This window comes from Brassica rapa, chromosome A05 (genome assembly GCF_000309985.2).
Source record: "Brassica rapa cultivar Chiifu-401-42 chromosome A05, CAAS_Brap_v3.01, whole genome shotgun sequence".
In the NCBI taxonomy this organism is placed as follows: Eukaryota; Viridiplantae; Streptophyta; class Magnoliopsida; order Brassicales; family Brassicaceae; genus Brassica; species Brassica rapa.
In genome coordinates, this window is record NC_024799.2 from 1,746,914 (window position 1) to 1,765,255 (window position 18,342).

At 34.8% G+C, this 18,342-nt stretch overlaps 4 protein-coding genes and 1 non-coding gene across 7 annotated transcripts; 2 read left to right on the forward strand and 3 right to left on the reverse strand.

The window, feature by feature from the left end:
• Positions 1-212: 212 nt before the first annotated feature.
• On the reverse strand, positions 213-3,237 carry LOC103866681 (probable receptor-like protein kinase At2g42960). 3 transcript variants are annotated; one of them, XM_009144646.3, is made up of 8 exons: positions 2,952-3,229; positions 1,918-2,610; positions 1,744-1,848; positions 1,530-1,652; positions 1,273-1,443; positions 1,043-1,172; positions 756-965; positions 215-673 (listed from the first exon to the last, which is right to left on the reverse strand). In XM_009144646.3, exons 2-8 carry the CDS (start codon positions 2,562-2,564, stop codon positions 569-571), a joined length of 1,491 nt encoding a protein of 496 aa, XP_009142894.1. In that variant the 5' UTR covers positions 2,565-2,610; positions 2,952-3,229; the 3' UTR covers positions 215-568. The 3 variants fall into 3 exon arrangements, with proteins under 3 accessions (XP_033148329.1, XP_009142894.1, XP_033148330.1); XM_033292438.1 differs by lacking the exon at positions 2,952-3,229 and having other exon boundaries at positions 213-673; positions 1,918-2,743; XM_033292439.1 differs by lacking the exons at positions 215-673; positions 756-965; positions 1,043-1,172 and having other exon boundaries at positions 1,269-1,443; positions 2,952-3,237.
• A 263-nt stretch (positions 3,238-3,500) lies between these two features.
• On the reverse strand, positions 3,501-9,255 carry LOC103866683 (aspartic proteinase nepenthesin-2). The gene has a single exon (XM_033292431.1). The coding sequence runs from the start codon at positions 6,479-6,481 to the stop codon at positions 4,913-4,915; it is 1,569 nt and encodes a 522-aa protein (XP_033148322.1). The 5' UTR covers positions 6,482-9,255; the 3' UTR covers positions 3,501-4,912.
• Positions 4,581-4,653, forward strand: TRNAR-ACG. The gene has a single exon. It is a non-coding gene; the product is annotated as a tRNA-Arg (tRNA).
• Positions 9,256-9,559: 304 nt separating the features above from the next.
• On the forward strand, positions 9,560-11,074 carry LOC103866685 (GDSL esterase/lipase At2g42990). Its single transcript, XM_009144648.3, has 2 exons — positions 9,560-10,218; positions 10,309-11,074. Exons 1-2 carry the CDS (start codon positions 9,850-9,852, stop codon positions 10,990-10,992), a joined length of 1,053 nt encoding a protein of 350 aa, XP_009142896.1. The 5' UTR covers positions 9,560-9,849; the 3' UTR covers positions 10,993-11,074.
• A 262-nt stretch (positions 11,075-11,336) lies between these two features.
• LOC103866686 (transcription factor JUNGBRUNNEN 1) lies at positions 11,337-18,148 on the reverse strand. The gene is made up of 3 exons (XM_009144649.3): positions 13,326-18,148; positions 12,456-12,730; positions 11,337-11,829 (listed from the first exon to the last, which is right to left on the reverse strand). Exons 1-3 carry the CDS (start codon positions 13,510-13,512, stop codon positions 11,449-11,451), a joined length of 843 nt encoding a protein of 280 aa, XP_009142897.1. The 5' UTR covers positions 13,513-18,148; the 3' UTR covers positions 11,337-11,448.
• Positions 18,149-18,342: the final 194 nt, after the last annotated feature.

The following is an 18,342-nucleotide window of genomic DNA, read 5'->3' on the forward strand; positions in this document are numbered from 1 at the left end:
ATTGATGAAAGTGAGAATCATAAAAGCAATACGACAAAGAAGACGCAACATTTGACAGAATAATAATGCAACAAAAGCTAAGTGGTCTCTGTGGACGTTAGACTAAAACTAGTATTGTATTGAGGGCTTAAAGTAAGCTAGCCACTAATCTTGAACTTAGTTTTGTCACTTTGCTCTGTCTCGGCCTGCGTCATCAGTCCATACAAAATCTATGAATTGATAGTTTTATGTTTATCTCTCTTGCTCGCTTACGTCACGGTTCTCATCACAGAAACATTTGAACACATGACTTTTGACTGACAAAAAGATCCGTACAAACAAGACATGAATACTTTTATCAAACAAAACAACAAAACGCCACCAGAGATTGCAGCAACTACACACTCGACAGGCTCCTTTTTGATCATTATCAGAGAGGGTTTAATTTAATCATTGCCATCTCTCCACAAGCACCAAACGTTATGTCGATCATTCAATCACTTATGCTAAGGAGACACAGAGCATTTCAAGACTTGAAGAAGCTTCTTTAGAACCGAGTGTAATAGCTATTTCTTATCCACAAGTCTTCTCAGGCTTTTCTGATGTGAGTCTCTGTGTCACTAGGAGAAAGAGATCCATCTTTAGTCTCAACAATCTCTATGCTTGCTGTTCTACTCTTTCTGTTCCTCCTTTCCTGCCAACACATGAAGATATTGTTTGATTATTACAAATGCGGAAACATATAAACTATTTGTTGCATCTTTGGATCATCATACCTGTCCAAAAGGGTGTTCTTCGGATTCAAGCATCCGCACAACTTGACTCATTCTAGGACGTTTCTCTGCTTCAGGATCAACACATCTTAGAGAAACCAAAAGTGCACGTTTCAGAGCACTCTTACTCGGCCTAGGTTCAAGTCTTGGATCCACAACTTCTTCGGCTCTTCTTGTTCCAACCATCATCTTTAGCCATTCAACCAGATTCACCTGCCAAAACACAAAACTCAAATCAATATTCTTTTTAACAATAACATAAGCAAAACCTGATTATCCAAAAGCCTCACCTCATTAGCAGGACGTCCATAATCAACCGGATCTCGTCCAGTTACAGCTTCAAGAAGCAAAACACCAAAGCTATATATATCACTCTTTTCATTTAACAGACCTGAGTTAGCATATTCTGGCGCTACATATCTGAAAAAAAAATCAAAAACACAGCAATGATTTCTTCTGTAAGGACATTAATAATTAACCATTATGGCCTCAAGAGGGTACAAAGCTTTTTGGACATTACCCAAAGGTTCCCATGACTCTGGTAGTGATGTGACTCTCACCAGAGTCCAAGAGCTTGGCTAACCCAAAGTCAGAGAGCTTTGCATTAAACTCATCATCAATTAATATATTGCTGGCTTTTATATCTCTATGGACCACTTTTGGTTCTATTGCTTCATGTAAGTAAGCAAGCCTGTAAAGTTGTACATAATCGCAGACCACTTTAATTATTCATTCAAGCAAATTCAATAAAAAACTTATACAGATAAAACCACTTACGCTTGTGCAGTGCCGACAAGGATCTTCATCCTTGCCTCCCAAGTGAGAGTTCCATGTTGCCTCATAGCTCCATGTAACCATTGCTCTAAGTTACCACTATTCACATACTCATAAACAAGCATCCTACGTTCATAACCATAATTAGAATACAGTAAAGATCATTCTCATCTGGTAAAGTTTCAAAATGATAAAAAGACAAGAGAGAGAGACTCACCGATGAACTCCTTCTATGCAATATCCTAAAAGCCTAACGAGATTCTTGTGTCTTACATGACCAATAGCCTCAACTTCTACCCTGAACTCCTTCTCAGCTTGTCCTCTACAGACCAAAATAGAGAATGAGATAATAAAGAAAACAAATCATTTTGCAATCCAATTGACAACTTACAGATTGTTAAAAAGCTTCTTCACAGCAACCTCAGTACCATTAGCGAGTTTACCCTTATAAACAACTCCATAACCACCCTCTCCAATCACATTCTCCGCAGAGAAACGGTCCGTGGCAAGCTCAAGATCCCTAAGAGTAAACCAATGTCCCCAACCAAGATGAGATATCTCCGGTAAACCAACCAAAGGAGACGCTGTCACAAGCCCTCCTCCTCCATACTGTCTCCCAACGCTTCCAAAGCCAGCTTCATCACCGGAATGAGAACTACAAGCTCTCTCATGGTGATTATTCACAGAGCTACAATGACTTAAAGTATCATTATCACTAGACTTGGTTCTCGCCAAGTGAGACATCATCGTTGACTTGTTGTCATTCATTGCTATATATAAACTCTCAGGCTGAGGATTGCTGTGGCTCTGAAACCCTGCCGCCCTGTCGACTCTTATGTCTTTAGACACGTGTGGTATTTGGCTGAAAGATCTTCTAGACTTGCGGCGGAACGTGATCCAGAGAGACAAGATGCAGAGGATCATCACCATGAACACTCCAACTACTAAACAAACCCATACCCATAGCTTCAAACCCTTCAGACCAAAAAATGATATCTTCTTGGACATCTCAGCGTTTAAGGAGCTCTCAGATGCCATCTCCCACTTGCCAAAACAGTCTTTTTTTGCTTCTCTTACAAGTTCACTGTAATAACAACCAAGACAACAGATTTAAACACTTTCATACATCATAATAAAGACTATCAGACTCTCACACTTTCACAGAAACAGTTGATAAAAATGCAAACTTTCATGGTAAGTTCATTAATTGAATTTGCGGCATATCAACAAACATGTTATGGGCATGACGTGTCCCCACCAAAGATGGGAGCTTTTTTAAACCAGAGAAAAAGCATCACTTAAGTTTGAAGCAAGAGACAAATTTGCAGAGAATCAAACAGATAATGTTATCAAATAAAAACATTCAGGTAAAAAAAAAAGAAACTTTTTTTTCTCAAGAAACAAAGAAGAGAGAATAAACCTTACCTTAGAATGTGGGGTTTCTCTTTTGAGTTAAACAATGGCAGTAACAACAAAAAGGCTCCATTTTTATTTCCCTTTTTGAAGCAAAACAGAGAGAAAGGGAAGTAAACAGAGCAAAATCCAAAAGAAAAAAAAACAGAGTATCTCAAAGAAGTGTATATAGAAAATACATAGTGATGGAGAAAAGAAGTTTGGTGGAAATGGTTGGTGGGTCTGTAGTAAAGCTGGAGAGAAAGCTTTGTTTGCAATGGAGGAAACAAGAGAGAGAGGGAGAGTAGTGTGAGCAGTGAAGGTGAAGGAAAGATATTGGACTTGTCAACTGTGACATTTATAGCTGGTTGAAATATAATATATTAACAAAAAAGATATTTTTACAATTCTGAAATAATCATTTAAAAATATATAGAGATAGGGGGCAAAGCACAGAGGAGGGAATTCCCAAACACAGGCTTTGGAATTTTAAGGTCAAATATTATTCTCACTCTTCAATATGTCTACCTGTTTTTTCTTCCTTTCACATTTCAATTTTGGATTCTATCTATGTATGTTCAATATTATTATTACTTTGTTTTCTTAAAAAAAATTATACTTTTTATTTCAATAATGTTTCAGAAAATAGTTACTTTACTAAAGTGTAATATGAACACGTATTTTAGGAAATTATATTGTGATGGAATATATTTTATTTATGGGGAATGTTACAACTCATAAGTAAAGAAACCAATGTGCCTTTCTTGGAGATCATGAATCCATGAGCAGTGGTAATAGATTAAAGGAAAAGCCTGTGATGGAGGCTTTATTTGAAGCATAACTTTTGGATAAAGTTTATATTTCTCCTTTGCCAAATTAAAATAAATCTTATCACCTTTTTAAATGATTATATAATTATTTTAAAAAGGATGTTTGTGATATGGTGACTTACCGTTAGATCCTAAGTATTATTTAAAAAGTTGCACTTGCATTGTGGTCGAGGTCTCATTGGTCGATGGTGGGTGGGGTTTACAGGCAATGGCCAGGTTATTTGCAGAGGAAGAATGGCCGGTTTCCTGAGAGTATTGTTGTTGCCGCCATGTGATCATGCACGTTCTCTTCACGTGTCTTACACCTCCTTTGTGTTAGATTCTTGCTCAGTATTATTCTCCCAAGTTTTGTGATTCATAATGATCTATTGCATTACTTGTGACTTTCTTAAGGGATTGTGATGGAAAGTGAAAAGACAATGATTACTTGATCAATTAAAAATACATTCAACATATAGTTTTCCCATGTGTGCAACTTATGCTATTATTGATCCTCATTTGTTAACATTCTTCCCCAACCATTGGTGATATACATAATGAATTCATATGGGTTGTTGTAAGTTGACAAGTGTCATTTGAATTTGATCAGAAAATCAAAATACTCCAAATCTAATATAAGATAAGAAGACAACTCTCTTCAGCCATTCTAAATAGTTGATCAACTGAATCATTTGTCTTCATTTCTGTCCTAGTTGTTGGAATTTGACATACAAAAAAATGTGCTGAACGAGACAGTTATGTACTGATTGTGTATTGATCTTCACTGTGGCAAATATGTAAGTGATGTTACATTGGAGATAAATTCTTAGTAACAATGCATTATCACAAATATGACTCCATGGCCCAATGGATAAGGCGCTGGTCTACGAAACCAGAGATTCTGGGTTCGATCCCCAGTGGAGTCGGTTTAATTTAATTTTTTATACTATAAAATGCATATACTATAATCAACAAAACTATATAAAGCAGCAGGATTTGCTTGTAATCGCACATGAAAATAAAGTCTTGGTTCTACTTTAATGTGTTACTTTGTTATTTGAATATGAATGAAATACAATAGGATCTTTGTTATTTGAATATGAATGAAATACAATAGGATCTTCATATGTTACCTTTGTGTACAGTTTCTTTATGTGTATTAGATCAATCCACAAGAACTTAGGTTTATATATCTGCACATTTTGTGGGTGCAAAACCTAACCTAGACCTCTTTGTATCATATAGTATATGAAAATTTTGTTGCTGGTAGTTCCCAATGATCGACATGGCAGATTCAGCAGTTCCTCGTATCGCCAAGCAAACCACTTCCTCACTCAACCAAATGAAGACATTCTCTGCAGGGAAGTTCCAAACTGCTCCATCTGCGAAAGCAATCCCGAGCTCAGGCAGCTCCATGTTGCTCTCCTCTACACCAGACACGTTGAAGCAAGGGTCTAGGATCGGGAAGTCTTCAAACACATGGTACTTCTCTTTCACTTTCTCTGTAATCTTGTTCTTGATGATCTTGTATGCTGGCTCGGCGAAGTAGCTTAAGGTTGTACCTGAATCAATGATGGTTCCACCAGCTCCATCTGATGAGATGTTCCATGTTTCTTCAGGTATGTCAAGAGCTTGGCCATTGACTAGAATGGATTTGATTTGTAGATAGTAAAACGTCTCAACGGAAGTTTCCTTGTTGTGCACGAAAGATGTGAAGTTCAGATTAGGGTTGTTTAGCAAACCCTTGTCTTCTCCGAAGATTAACTTGCTGCTCACGTTAGTGTCGCTGTTTCTGTCTACAAGGCAGTAAGAAAAGGAGTGACCGTAGAGAGACTGAAGCTGAGAAGAAAAAGAAAGTGGTCCTCTTCCTAACCCTAGCAGACCTGAAGCACCGTTGAAGAGACCTCTGTTCCAATGTCCACACCCAAACATCATGTCTTCCACCTTGTACTCTGAGCTTCCTCCTTTAGTATTCGTGAGGTTAACTGTGAATGTCTCAACCGCGAAGTCTCCAGTTGTGTTTGATCTGTCTCCATACCAGTAGAAATAAGGGCAGGATTGGTTACTTGACTCACACGGTACTGAAGGTTCAGGCGATGAGATGAGGCTGCATCTAGGGTCTTTGCATGTTATGTTCTTGAATGAAGAAGACGTATCCGGGTCATAAAATGGACCGTGTTGGTGGAAACAGTCGTGGCAAGGAAGGCATTGGAGCCAGTTTAGGTCACTTCCTGTGTCAAGAATCAGTGAGAAGTGTTTTGGTGGTGTCCCCACAAGCACGTCCATGAAGTATTCACCAGAACCAAGCGTCATACCGGACTCAAGTGTCGCTACAAGCTGCCCTGGTGAAGCCTCTGGAGAAATAACCGATGTAATCTCCTTCTTCTCCTTCTTGTGAGTCTGGTTCTTGGCTTTCTTAGCCCTTGCATGAAGCATCTGGATTCTTGTGAGGTCTTGGATTTTGAGATCGACAACTGAATGTGTTGTTCTCGTTGATTCTTGTTTAATCTCCCGGCGCCGTAGCTGAAACTTCATGGATTCTTTGGGATGATCCTTGGCAGGATCATGTTCAGTGGAGGAGAAGCCACAATCGTTGCTTGTGGAAGAAGAAACGTGCATAGAATCTTGGAAGCTAAAACCGGAAAGGGATGATGAGTTATGATCATGTTTCCCTGAAAGAGTTCTACCGTCGCCATAAAATGACGTGACGGTAAAAATAATCAGGCAAAGAACTATACTTAGTTTGATTGACATTAAGCTGCTGAGATTATGAATAAAACCATTAAAGATCAAAGATATAGAAAAAGTGAGGGTCAGAGAGAGAGAGATCTCCAGCAACTATGGAGCTCGGAATGATATAGAAAGGCTTAGTAATATCTAGGGGGAGACCTATGAGTTATAGCCTCGAAGAGGAGGTAACATGAAAGAAAGCAAGGGAAGTAAAAAATTTGGTGGAAGTCAAAGAAATTAAAATTAATTAGGTATAATAGTCAATCCGATATATCCTACGTACCAAAAGGTAAGATAAAAATTGCGGAAAATAGTTTAGCAATCGAGTTAAGGAGAATATTATAGGTGGTCTTTCAGTAAGACCGGTTCAAATAAATGGAATTTTAAACCCATTTTTTCAATATTGGGTTTTTTTCTTTGAATAACTAACTTCTATGTTTACAAATCTTTGATATTTACAATTCAGAGGTCAATTTTTCATCACAAATATTATGTTGCGAGTGATCGATATTGTTGTTGATGATGTGATCAACAAGATTTATATGAGAATCATTCAACACAAAGCGGACAAATATAAATTTTATTGATAACAGAGAGACTATAATAGTATTTTTTTGTATTTGCAATACTTTTATTTTTATAGAAAAATATTTAATTGTTGAAATCTTGTTTACTAATCTTTTTTTTTTTGAAACTCGTAATAAATTGATTAGCAATGTTTAGTTGGGGCCATTAAAGGCACCCTCAACAAGCAAGAGACCAGATGCATTAATAGCGTTCTTGGCCAATAAATCAGCAATGGTGTTCCTCTCTCGAGGGATCCATACGAACGCAACAAATTCAAAAGATAGAGATAACGTAAGAATGTCTGCAACAACGCCATGTAGCTCCGCAACCCTCGCTCCTGCGTTTATAATCGAGACCAGTTGAGCAGAATCCGACTCAAACTTGACCTTCTTCAGCTCCATTCTTTTGCAGGTGGCGACCGCTTCCCGCAAAGCTAGGGCTTCAGCCATAAGAGCAGACCCAACATGTGCTGCGCGATCTTTGAAGGATTGATTTCCCTCCCGTAGCAATTGAACCCATCCCAACCCTGCAACCAAAAGGTTAGAGTTCCAAGCAGCATCGGTCCTTACATAATGTAAAATGTACAACAAAGAATCGAAAGTAGTACACACAATGGTTTTCAAGTTCGGTAATGCTTTTGATTTTTAATGCCTTAGGAAGCTCACATTTAGTTCAAGTTGTATAGTTTTAGATTTGACTCGATTCTATGGTGTATATTAGATCAAAGTCACATCCACAATGCGACTTGCTAATATGAGAAAATATTTAATAAGATCTCTCTTTTGAGATCAAATAGAGTATCATACTTTAATTGACTGTAGAAGAGTCTTTCTAAGTGTCTTTGACCATGACTAACGAAATGTAAACATTCATTCAAATTCTTTATTCTAATAAACAAAATGTTGAGCCTATGTTGGAAATGCACCAAATCTTTTGAAAACTCGAAAACAAAAAAAGTCATACTTTTCCTTGCAACACTATTCGTGTACTGTAAACAATATACAGTGTAGATATATAATGAAAATGTTAATAATGAACAAATTATCTACTAATTATATAAGATTGCGGGAGACCATATTTTATCTGCTTATTTAGTAGACGACTTAGTTAGTGCTAACCTTTTTATTATTTATATTTGATTTTTTTTAAAGTACGTAGTGTTAGAATCCAATTAGTTTTTACTTGCATATATATATTGATGTGGAATACTATTTTATATCAACCTGATACAACTATACAAGTTTAGTAAATAAAGCAAAAGATCCGAATTTGACTTTGAGAGAGTTGTGTTTTAGTGTAACGTGTTCCTAACCAGACTGTGATGAACCAACAGATTAACATTCAATCAGTCCACACCAAACACATTCATTTCTAAGTGTGCACGTAATTCCAATATATTTCCATGCTTATCGCTGAAATCTACCTTTCGTAGTCTCAAAATGGTACGTGTGTTTGATAAGTATTTTCATCTTAAACAAAAAAAAAACAGTGTTATCGGTGTGTAATAGCATAGCCGATTTGTTTGACATTAAACAATGGCAAATAGTAGCCACATTTTTTCCCTAATGTGAAAGCATTATGAATGGATTATGGCCTTATGTGTATGCATGAAATCTATTGGGAACAAACCGAACAAACAGACAAAACAGTCTGCAAGATACATGGCTTAGCTTTCAACGAAGATATAGTAAAGACTCCATTTTACTCGTAGTGTTTGATACGTTGTTCAGAAATTTAGAAGACCTTAAACTCTAATATTGACAATGAAAGCTAATTGTATACAGCTACCTGAAACTTTTGATAAATGAAAATGACGAAAACATGAAGCTATATGATATGAGTGTTAGGAATCATCATGCGGGTCACGGGGGTCGGACGAAACTATAATTGTGGAGGTGCAACCACCGGAACTACATTATTGTAATTGTAATAATTATAAGAGGACAACATATCTTCTACATGTGCCGTTTCATTTATCACCTCACCATCCACTTTTCTCACCCTTGTCTATCTCCAAAATTTAATATCCCATTTTAGACCGACCAGTAGTTCCACACTATTTCTACTCTCTTTCTTTTGTTACCTTCTCCATATTCCCTTATTTGTGTTTCTTAATCTACCTATGGTATAACATAACTCCCACCTTCACAAATACATTACTGCATTTATTTGACAATGTTCGAATTAGATACATAAGATCAAGGAGTAAAAATTGTTTTTGTCTATTATTCATTTTGCAAGCTTTTCTTTTTGACTAGTATATTACCGTCTCACTAGTCACTACTAGAATTCAACCTAATTTGGTGTCTTGTAATTAGGATTGTAAAAGAATGGTGTGTTATTTTCTTACCAATATAAATGTATTATCTAATTTTTTATATATGCATGGCTGTTTTAGGTAGATAACTGTTAATGAGCGCAGTGAGCATGCACTCATGACTCATTTTATCATACACCTACCAAACTTCTAATTCAATAAATACTTCCAACTCTGTCTCTGTTTTCTTTCTTTCTTTTTGGTTCTTTAATCAAAGATATAGAGTTAAGCAACGCATACTGAACTATAATAAAAAAAAAAGAATATTCACATAATGACAATTTTTTAAATCTTCCGTTCTTAATTAAAAAAAAAAACTCTATTTGATTCTATATATACCACCGAATCGAACAACTTATAGTACACAGAAATTAACCCAACCTATATATATATAAGAATTCGTACATATATCTATTTAACAATAGTTATATTAGATAGTAAATATAATGTGTATATATTGAATGAAATTCATAGGTAGCATCGCCGTCTAACTAAGCAACTTGTTGGTATGGCAGAACATTATTTGTCACCATCAATACTATGCATTATGTTGACCGCTCTTGTCTCCCTCGCCGGAGCAAAAGTCCCGGCGATCATTGTCTTCGGCGACTCTTCCGTAGACTCCGGCAATAACAACTTCATACAAACCATGGCCAGAGCCAACTTCGAACCTTATGGCCGCGACTTCCCCGGTGGCCGCCCCACCGGCCGTTTTTGCAACGGCCGTCTCTCCTCCGATTTCACCTCCGAGGCTTACGGTCTTAAACCGACTGTCCCGGCCTATCTTGATCCCTCCTACAATATCTCCGATTTCGCCACCGGAGTTTGCTTCGCCTCCGCCGGCACCGGTTATGATAATTCCACCGCTGGTGTGCTAGTAAGTCCACATTGCACTTCAAACGACCTAGTATCGTTTTTTCTTGCGTGACAAGAAACACGAAAATGATTAACTTGTTTTATCTTTTAGGGCGTGATTCCGTTATGGAAAGAAGTCGAGTACTACAAGGAATACCAACACAAACTTACCGCATATCTCGGCCGCCGAAAAGCAGCAAACATCATCAGAGAGTCGCTGTACCTAGTCAGCATAGGAACCAACGACTTCTTAGAGAATTATTACACCTTACCGGACAGGAGATCTCAGTTCAGCATCAGTCAGTACCAAGACTTCCTCATAGGGATCGCCGAGGTGTTTCTAAAGGATCTTTACAAACTTGGTGCTCGGAAAATGTCTTTCACCGGAATATCTCCTATGGGATGTCTTCCACTAGAAAGAGTGGCGAATCTTGACGACCCTTTCAGCTGTGCTACGAATTACAACGACTTGGCGATAGATTTTAACGGGAGGTTGAGGAGATTAGTGAGGAAGCTGAATCAAGAACTCAGTGGAATGAAGATATATTTTGCTAATCCTTATGATATCATTTGGGATATTGTTATAAAACCATCACGTTACGGTCTAGAGGTGTCTAGTTCTGCGTGTTGTGGAACTGGATTGTTCGAGATGGGGTTTCTTTGCGGCCAGGACAATCCGTTAACTTGTAGTGATGCGAATAAGTTCGTCTTCTGGGACGCTTTTCATCCGACCGAGAGGACTAATCAGATTGTGTCTGATTACTTCTTTAAACATCTCAAGAATCTCTTTCATTGATCCTTATTCACATATCTATGAGTATTTCATTTACATGAGCTTCATTTTCAAATATTAGAGAATGTTTTTTTTTTGCCCGATATAATACAAGCTCAACAGAATCAAAAGACAAGACTAACTATATGAACATGACCTGAAAACATGTCTGATATAAACAAAACGAGATTGCAAAACAATTGTTGGACAATATTTGACTCAATGAGTAATGCATAGCCAGAATCGGTTTAATTCGCCTATAACCCTCAAAATATTAGTGGTTAATATGCATATATCATTCGTCCCCAAATGATTAAGAGATATGTTTAGTAATTATTTTAAGCCTCATGAATATGATCCTAAATGTGTAGTTCTCAAGGAGTAATCTCATACGTATATTATTATTTTATAAAACAAAAAACAATGGTTTTTCTTTATCCTTTATACATAGGCACATAGCTCCCAAAAGGCAAATTATTCTTAGTGTTTAGTGTTGCCATCTATAACAGACCTAAGTTCATCCCAACTTGCTGAATCCCCGATGAAATCTCCACCGTTGATGTTCTCGAAACTCAAGAAGTTGTTATCATGACAAGTATACGACGTCGGTTGACTAAAACCAAACCTAGTAAGTTGGTTCCAGTAAGGATTCTGTGTTTGTGGCTGAAGCTGTAGATGTGGCTCGTGTAGCTTGTGTGACAAGGAATCTACAACGCGGTGGCTGGTGTGATCGGAGTCTAAGCTGCTCGTCTTAGAACACGAATCGGCTAAGGTAATAACCGGTTTACGGTTTGATTGGACGATGGTTGGGTTTCTCTGGTGTGTTACTCGTTTGAAGATTCTGCATAGTGTCCAGACCTCCTGCAAGAAAACAAGACGGACTTATTAATTGTTTTTTTTTTACCTAAGGAAAATTTGAATTTAATTTTGATTGTGTGATACTTTTCTATATTATGGTTTTAAGTTTTACAAAGATAACCATAATTTTCTAGTGTCGTCATTGATTCAGTCAATATTTAACTAATTAAGATAATCCAATTCGACACACAAAAGCTACTTGAATGTCTTTTGGTTCAAAGAAAAAATATAAGTAGTATTAAACTAATGGATGTTTTCTAGTAATTATATTTTGTTGAATGAAAACTAAATATCTAATTTTAATGGATGATACATTATATTCTATTGTAAAATAATAAAGAAATCTTAGTCTGGAGCCCTGTCTAGTTTTACTTTTAACTTTCTCGCAAAAGCTTGGTCCCATTTTCAGGAAAAAAAGAAATATGTGATCAATGCTCGTATGGAAATGTGCATTTGTGACTGACTTTTTAAAGCATTTAACACCACGAATACAAGAAAATTGTCTCACTAGAAATGGGCAAGATGGTTTAGCCTGATGCATACTTTTCTTGGTTAAACAAAACCGGTTTGTTTGTTTATAAGAAAATTAACAGAAAGCCTCATATATGTTTAAAAGTAATTGAACTCACTGCTTGTTGAACTGGCGAGTCGGTTTTTGTGGTGGAGGGGAGGCGGAATTCATGCATCATCCAATCGGTTTTAGTCCCTTTACCGGCTGAACCAAGATAGTAAACCAGAGATTTCTTTAGACCGACACAGTCAAGACTGGAGTAAACCGGTTTGTCAATACCGGTGGCTTTCCAGAAACCTGAACTGGTGACTCGGTTTGGTCTAACGCTATTTCTGTATTTTCTGCCTCTCATGCAGAAGAAGTACCATTCCTTTTCCCCGACGCTGCTCACTCCTAATAAAATTTACAGTAAATATTCATATTAATTGGTTTTATGAAAAAAATATGTTGAAAAGGAAACTAAAAACCTCTTGGCATAGAAAAAACATTGATTCCAGATAAAGGTACCTAATAGGGTATATATGCATATTATAAAGACATGCATTTTATTCATATGAATGATCCCGGGCATATTTTTAATATATGACAGCATAGTTTAAAAAACACTGACCGCCAGATTGATTTTTAAACAAATATATATATATAGTAATAGTGTTCAACTGAGTATTACTAAAGTAGGTGTTCAATTCAGATTTTGGTTTTTGAAGTGTTCAAACCAAATAGATATTTCGGTTGTTTGGTTTGGTAACGTTTAGATTCGATTATTAACCAGAATATTTTGACTTCATAAGAAAATTCATCTTAATCAGATGTCTCTCTTTTTTGTTTAGATGATGTTTAGATATTGACAAAGAAACTGATATTTATTTTCAGGTGGAATTTTTGGTATCGTTTTGATCCTTCTGGGGGTCATATTTAAGACCCCTAATTAGTAATTAATACTAACTGTTTTGAGAAAGATATGAGAAAAATGAATACAAAAACTTACTCGGAAGATCCCAAGGATCGTACTTATAGATATCGACCTGTTTAATAAGCTCGAGTTTGATGGGTTTGTTCTCTACTTTTCTTCGAAGATAATACTCTAAAAGTTCTTCGTCCGTAGGATGAAATCTGAATCCAGGAAGTGTTGTTTCATCTTCGTCTTGATGATCCTTACTACCTTCACCACTCATCTTCGCTACATCGATATCTTTATATCACCCAGTCAAGTTTCTCTGAATATTAACATCTCTGTATATATATAGGTAAATGTCTATCAGTTTCATGATAATTTTTATGCCGTTTCTTTGTTGCTGGGTCAATGACGAATGACTTTGACTATTATTAGACACATAATATCTTAATGAAAATATCTTAATGAAAGCCCATACCAATTTAATAGCATTTACTATTATAGCTTCAAATGGTAAGATCTGTCCCGCACCGCACCGCAGTTACAGTAACAAAAATCTCTACATATACCATATATCTATACATTTTTATAACTGTCAAAACCGCACCACAGTCAAACCGCTTGTTCCGCACCGCTCAATCTGCTGTTATCATTTGGAGCCTATATAATTCAACCAAGTATTCATTTGACATTAGTGTTCGATGCTAGAGTCTTTGGTTAACCACAAGATAAAGCCCCTCAGAAACGTTCTAGTATGATACATGCTATTAACACTATGCTTGGAAGATACTTTCATTGTACCTATGTTTTTTGTTCGAATAAATTTAATATTCTTGCTTTTTTGGTAAATAAATTTTAATATTCCTTCATAAAAAAGTTATTTGACTGACAGTTTTTTTTTTACAAAATAATGAAACCTGATTTATCTCATGGCCTTTGTGATTAAACAATATATTTTCTTTTAATTGCGATAACTTTTTACAATAATGATCCTTAACAATTTCCAAACCTAATTAAAGTTTGTGATAATTTTCGAAATTTCTTATTAGGCATTTTCAGAACTAAAACTCATACTCCCTCTGTTTTTTTAATATAAGTCGTTTTAGAGAAATATTTTGGTTCTAAATTATATGATGTTTTCGATTTTTTATGTAAAATTTATTAACAGTTAATGTTATATGACCAATAATAATATACTTTCTATTTTATTATTGGTTGATTTATGGTTCGATAAGCAATTAATGATGTTTTTGTTTAAAAAATGTAAGAAATTAATGATTTTTTTTTAATTTGTGTGCACAATTCTAAAACGACTTATATTAAAAAAACGGAGGGAGTATGTTATACTAAAAGATGTCTCTCAAAAAGCATACAAAGTATTAAAATCATTTTAAATTCAATGACGAAAATATATAATGAGTGTATGTAGTATTATAGCTTAGATATCGGTGTCCTTTAGTATGAAGAAAAGTCCAAGAAAATGGAAAACAAAGATCATTGATTGCAACTAATATATATATATATATATATATATATATATAGTATATTATTGCCGGCAAAAAAGAAAATCTATGCATGATGTAATATTTTCAAAATTCAAACATGTCGTTACACGTAGCTGCTACGAATATATACAGTAATTATATTAAATTATCAATAAACTAGTTCTATATACTTATATAGGTAAATTCACGTGGTTTGACCATATAATAGATTTCCAAAATATTGAAAATATTTAAAATGGTAATAATATTCTCATAATTAAGAACCAGAAGATAACTTTTAAATATGCCTCCACAGTGGGTTTGACCGAAAAAAAAAAATATGCCTCCACAGTGGACTATTTTGATAGCCGAGGAGCCAAACACAAACGTCGATGGTAGACCAAATCTATTAACAATAACCATTCTCATAAGTCATATCCTATCCCCTTCAACTGCATTCCAAAGTGTTAGTTACAACACACTTACACTTAGTTAAAGGAAACTACTTTTGTTACAATTCAGAATATTTAATAGTTATTTTGTGGACATTAACCATACTATTCTTTTGTAGAACTTTCAATCCAAACAAGATAACAAAAATAAGTGCTAGTGCAATAAACAATGAACGTTTAACCGCCCAATTCAATTTCCTATGTTTAAAACCCAAGGTTATTAATATCACCGCCCCAAATAACACATAGTAAAATAGTTTATCACATAATTTTTGCCACGTACACCCGATGTTTTTAATGATTATTACGTTTGTATTTTCTACCTACGCTATTTATTAGTCATAACTAAATAACTCTTTAGACCAAAAAAAAAACTAAATAATATAGTTGCCTATCGGGACAATGGTAGTTCAGAAACTGGTAGAACATACTGTATGTAGTAGAGCATGCTGCATGCATGGCGTAAAGATGACGTATACATGGTCTCATTTTTCAGTAGCTTACCAGTACGTAAAATAGACCAAAATGTAGTACGACACAATACATTTTTTTATATCAAAAAGCTAGTTTACTTATTCTTACATAGTTACATCAATAATAGCTAACTGAGCGAAAACAATAATGTTATTTCGAGATTTAATTAGATATATTCATATCATTAAAAATATATTTGCGTATTGGACATTCCTTATAAAAGTAGATGTCAATATATAATGATGCCGTATAGTTTTCAAAGATTCTAACCACAGATAAGGACATTAAAGTTACGAATACGAAGGATTGGTTTGTACATGTAGTGATGCGTTGAACAAATTGTTTCGTTCGTTCTAAGTTAACAAAGTAAAGGAGAGGCCGTAACTTAGCTCTTGTGCCGCCAAATGGGCAAGTGACAACATTTGATCTAATATAACATTCAAAGTCCACAATTTGACTGTTGAATATTATAATGAAAGTTCAATAAATACAAGTAAATAAAAGTTGCCTACAACAATATTGCTACGGGTCCAATCTTCTCGGGATAATAAAAATAAATTAGAACTTTTCATATGAGAAAGAAGTCAAAGGAACATAATATCCAAATTTTCAACTCCATAACTTTTTTGAATTTCTTGCACATGTAAAGAAGAGAAACATTGAATGGATCTGTCAGTAATCAGGTTTCTATAAAAGGTATGTTCATACTCGACAAAAGAAAAAGTAATCAACAATCAAAACTAGAAAGACGGCAACTAAAACTAAGAAACGTTGGTAATTGGTGTATACATATTTGAATAGATCGGTGCAACCTAAAGAGTAACAGTCGAACAGGCAGCCGCCACTGCCTCGAGGTTTCACACTGCCTACTAAAGTGTGGTTGAGTCTTGTTTCTTTTGTTGGGCCCTTCGTTAAGCACATCACTTGGGCCCCCACTGCCTCAACACATTATAAAAATCAGTACTCAGCCTTTCTTAAATATTGATGACAAACTAGTAGAGAGACTAGACAGTGATCACCAGTTGCCAGAAATAGGAGAACACAGCAGATGATATGTAACTATTTCCATTCAAAAAATAATGTACAAGCTAATAGTCCTACTTAAAACATACATTCATCTGAATGTATATTCTAAAACACTTGGGGCAGATGCATTTGAAATGAAGCACATGTATTTTCTAGTTGTTGCCGATGGGCCACTTCCTTTTCTGTATTTATATAACGTTATGAGCATAACTAAAACGTTATTTTCTGTTTGGTATGCCTAAAAGGTACAATACATGTTTGGTATGCGGTTTATTATCTAATACATTTGAGAAATAAATCGTAAATACGAATTTGTCTAAGAAGCTAGATGAAAATATTTTTAAACTTGAATTATTGTCTTGATTCCCCTCATTATCATTCTTACATTTCAATTTCAATCAAAGAACCTAAGATTCCATTAATTTTGTTCTGTGTTCCCCTAAGAAACACAAGATCATTATCTAGCAGACTAGCTCGAAGAAGTACATATTAATAGAGATATGGCTGGAGTTGATAAATTATTAATCTTCTATGATGTCAGATTATATTGTTTGTTTGGTCAATTATATAGAGATGGAAAAGGCAAGACACATGTGAAGGAGCAATTTTCCAATGAAAAGTCATCTGTTATTTGTCAAAATGTGGACATTTTTAAGTTTTTAGTTATATGCTTCACCCGTCAGAATCCATTCTAACAATAATTGAGTGAAATATCTTAGATATTTTCGTCTATTTGAAATATGTTAGCTGAATAAATCATATGATTTGATATATTTAGAAATCGCTTAACTCGTTTCTCCCACAAAGTTTACAAGACAAACTTGTATCAAGTTTCATAGACACAAGTCTTAAAAACTTAAAACGATCTAAGCCTCCGCTGCCATCTTATAGACCTCAACTATACCATTGATACTTTGTATATGGCAAACTATTTTGATATGTTTTTTTTGTATTATCATGTTTGAAGTTTTGAAACATTCAACAGTGGCTAGATTACTGTGTAAAGGTTTTGTATTCATTTCTAACCAAACTCATAGGTCATAGCTATAACTAGCTAGAAACATCTCGAAATTTTCTTTTGTGTGTTATATTTTCTAACAGTATAAAAATGCTTATTATTTGTTTGTGATTTTGAATGTATGCTTGCACAAGACAGGCTCTCTTCTGGACCACTTTGATTGATAAGTTGGTAACTTATAAAACGTGCAGAACTAACAACAATATTATATATTTAACTTCATAACTTACACAAAAAAAATCAATTGTTAATGGCTGTAATTCAGTAATATTGGCCGGTGTGCACTTTAGTTATGAAGATAATCAGACAATTTACATATGCAGACTTATTTATCTATTACATATTTTGGCTAATTTGACTAATTTAAAACATTATGAAATATTATAAAACTTTAGCAGAGACGTCAACAATCTATCATTATCAATACTTTATACATATCATGACTAATTATAGTAGCACTAGTTAGCAATTCTTTTGTTTAATATTTAAACATTAATTTAGTTAAATATTCAATAGAAAAAAAATAAAGTTTTGTTAAATAATTTTATATTTAATTTAATAGTAATAAAGGAACAAATTTCATTAAAAGTATATTAGGATAGATTTTTGATAAATATTAAATTTTATAAGTAACATTTTAAAATAAATTAAAAGGA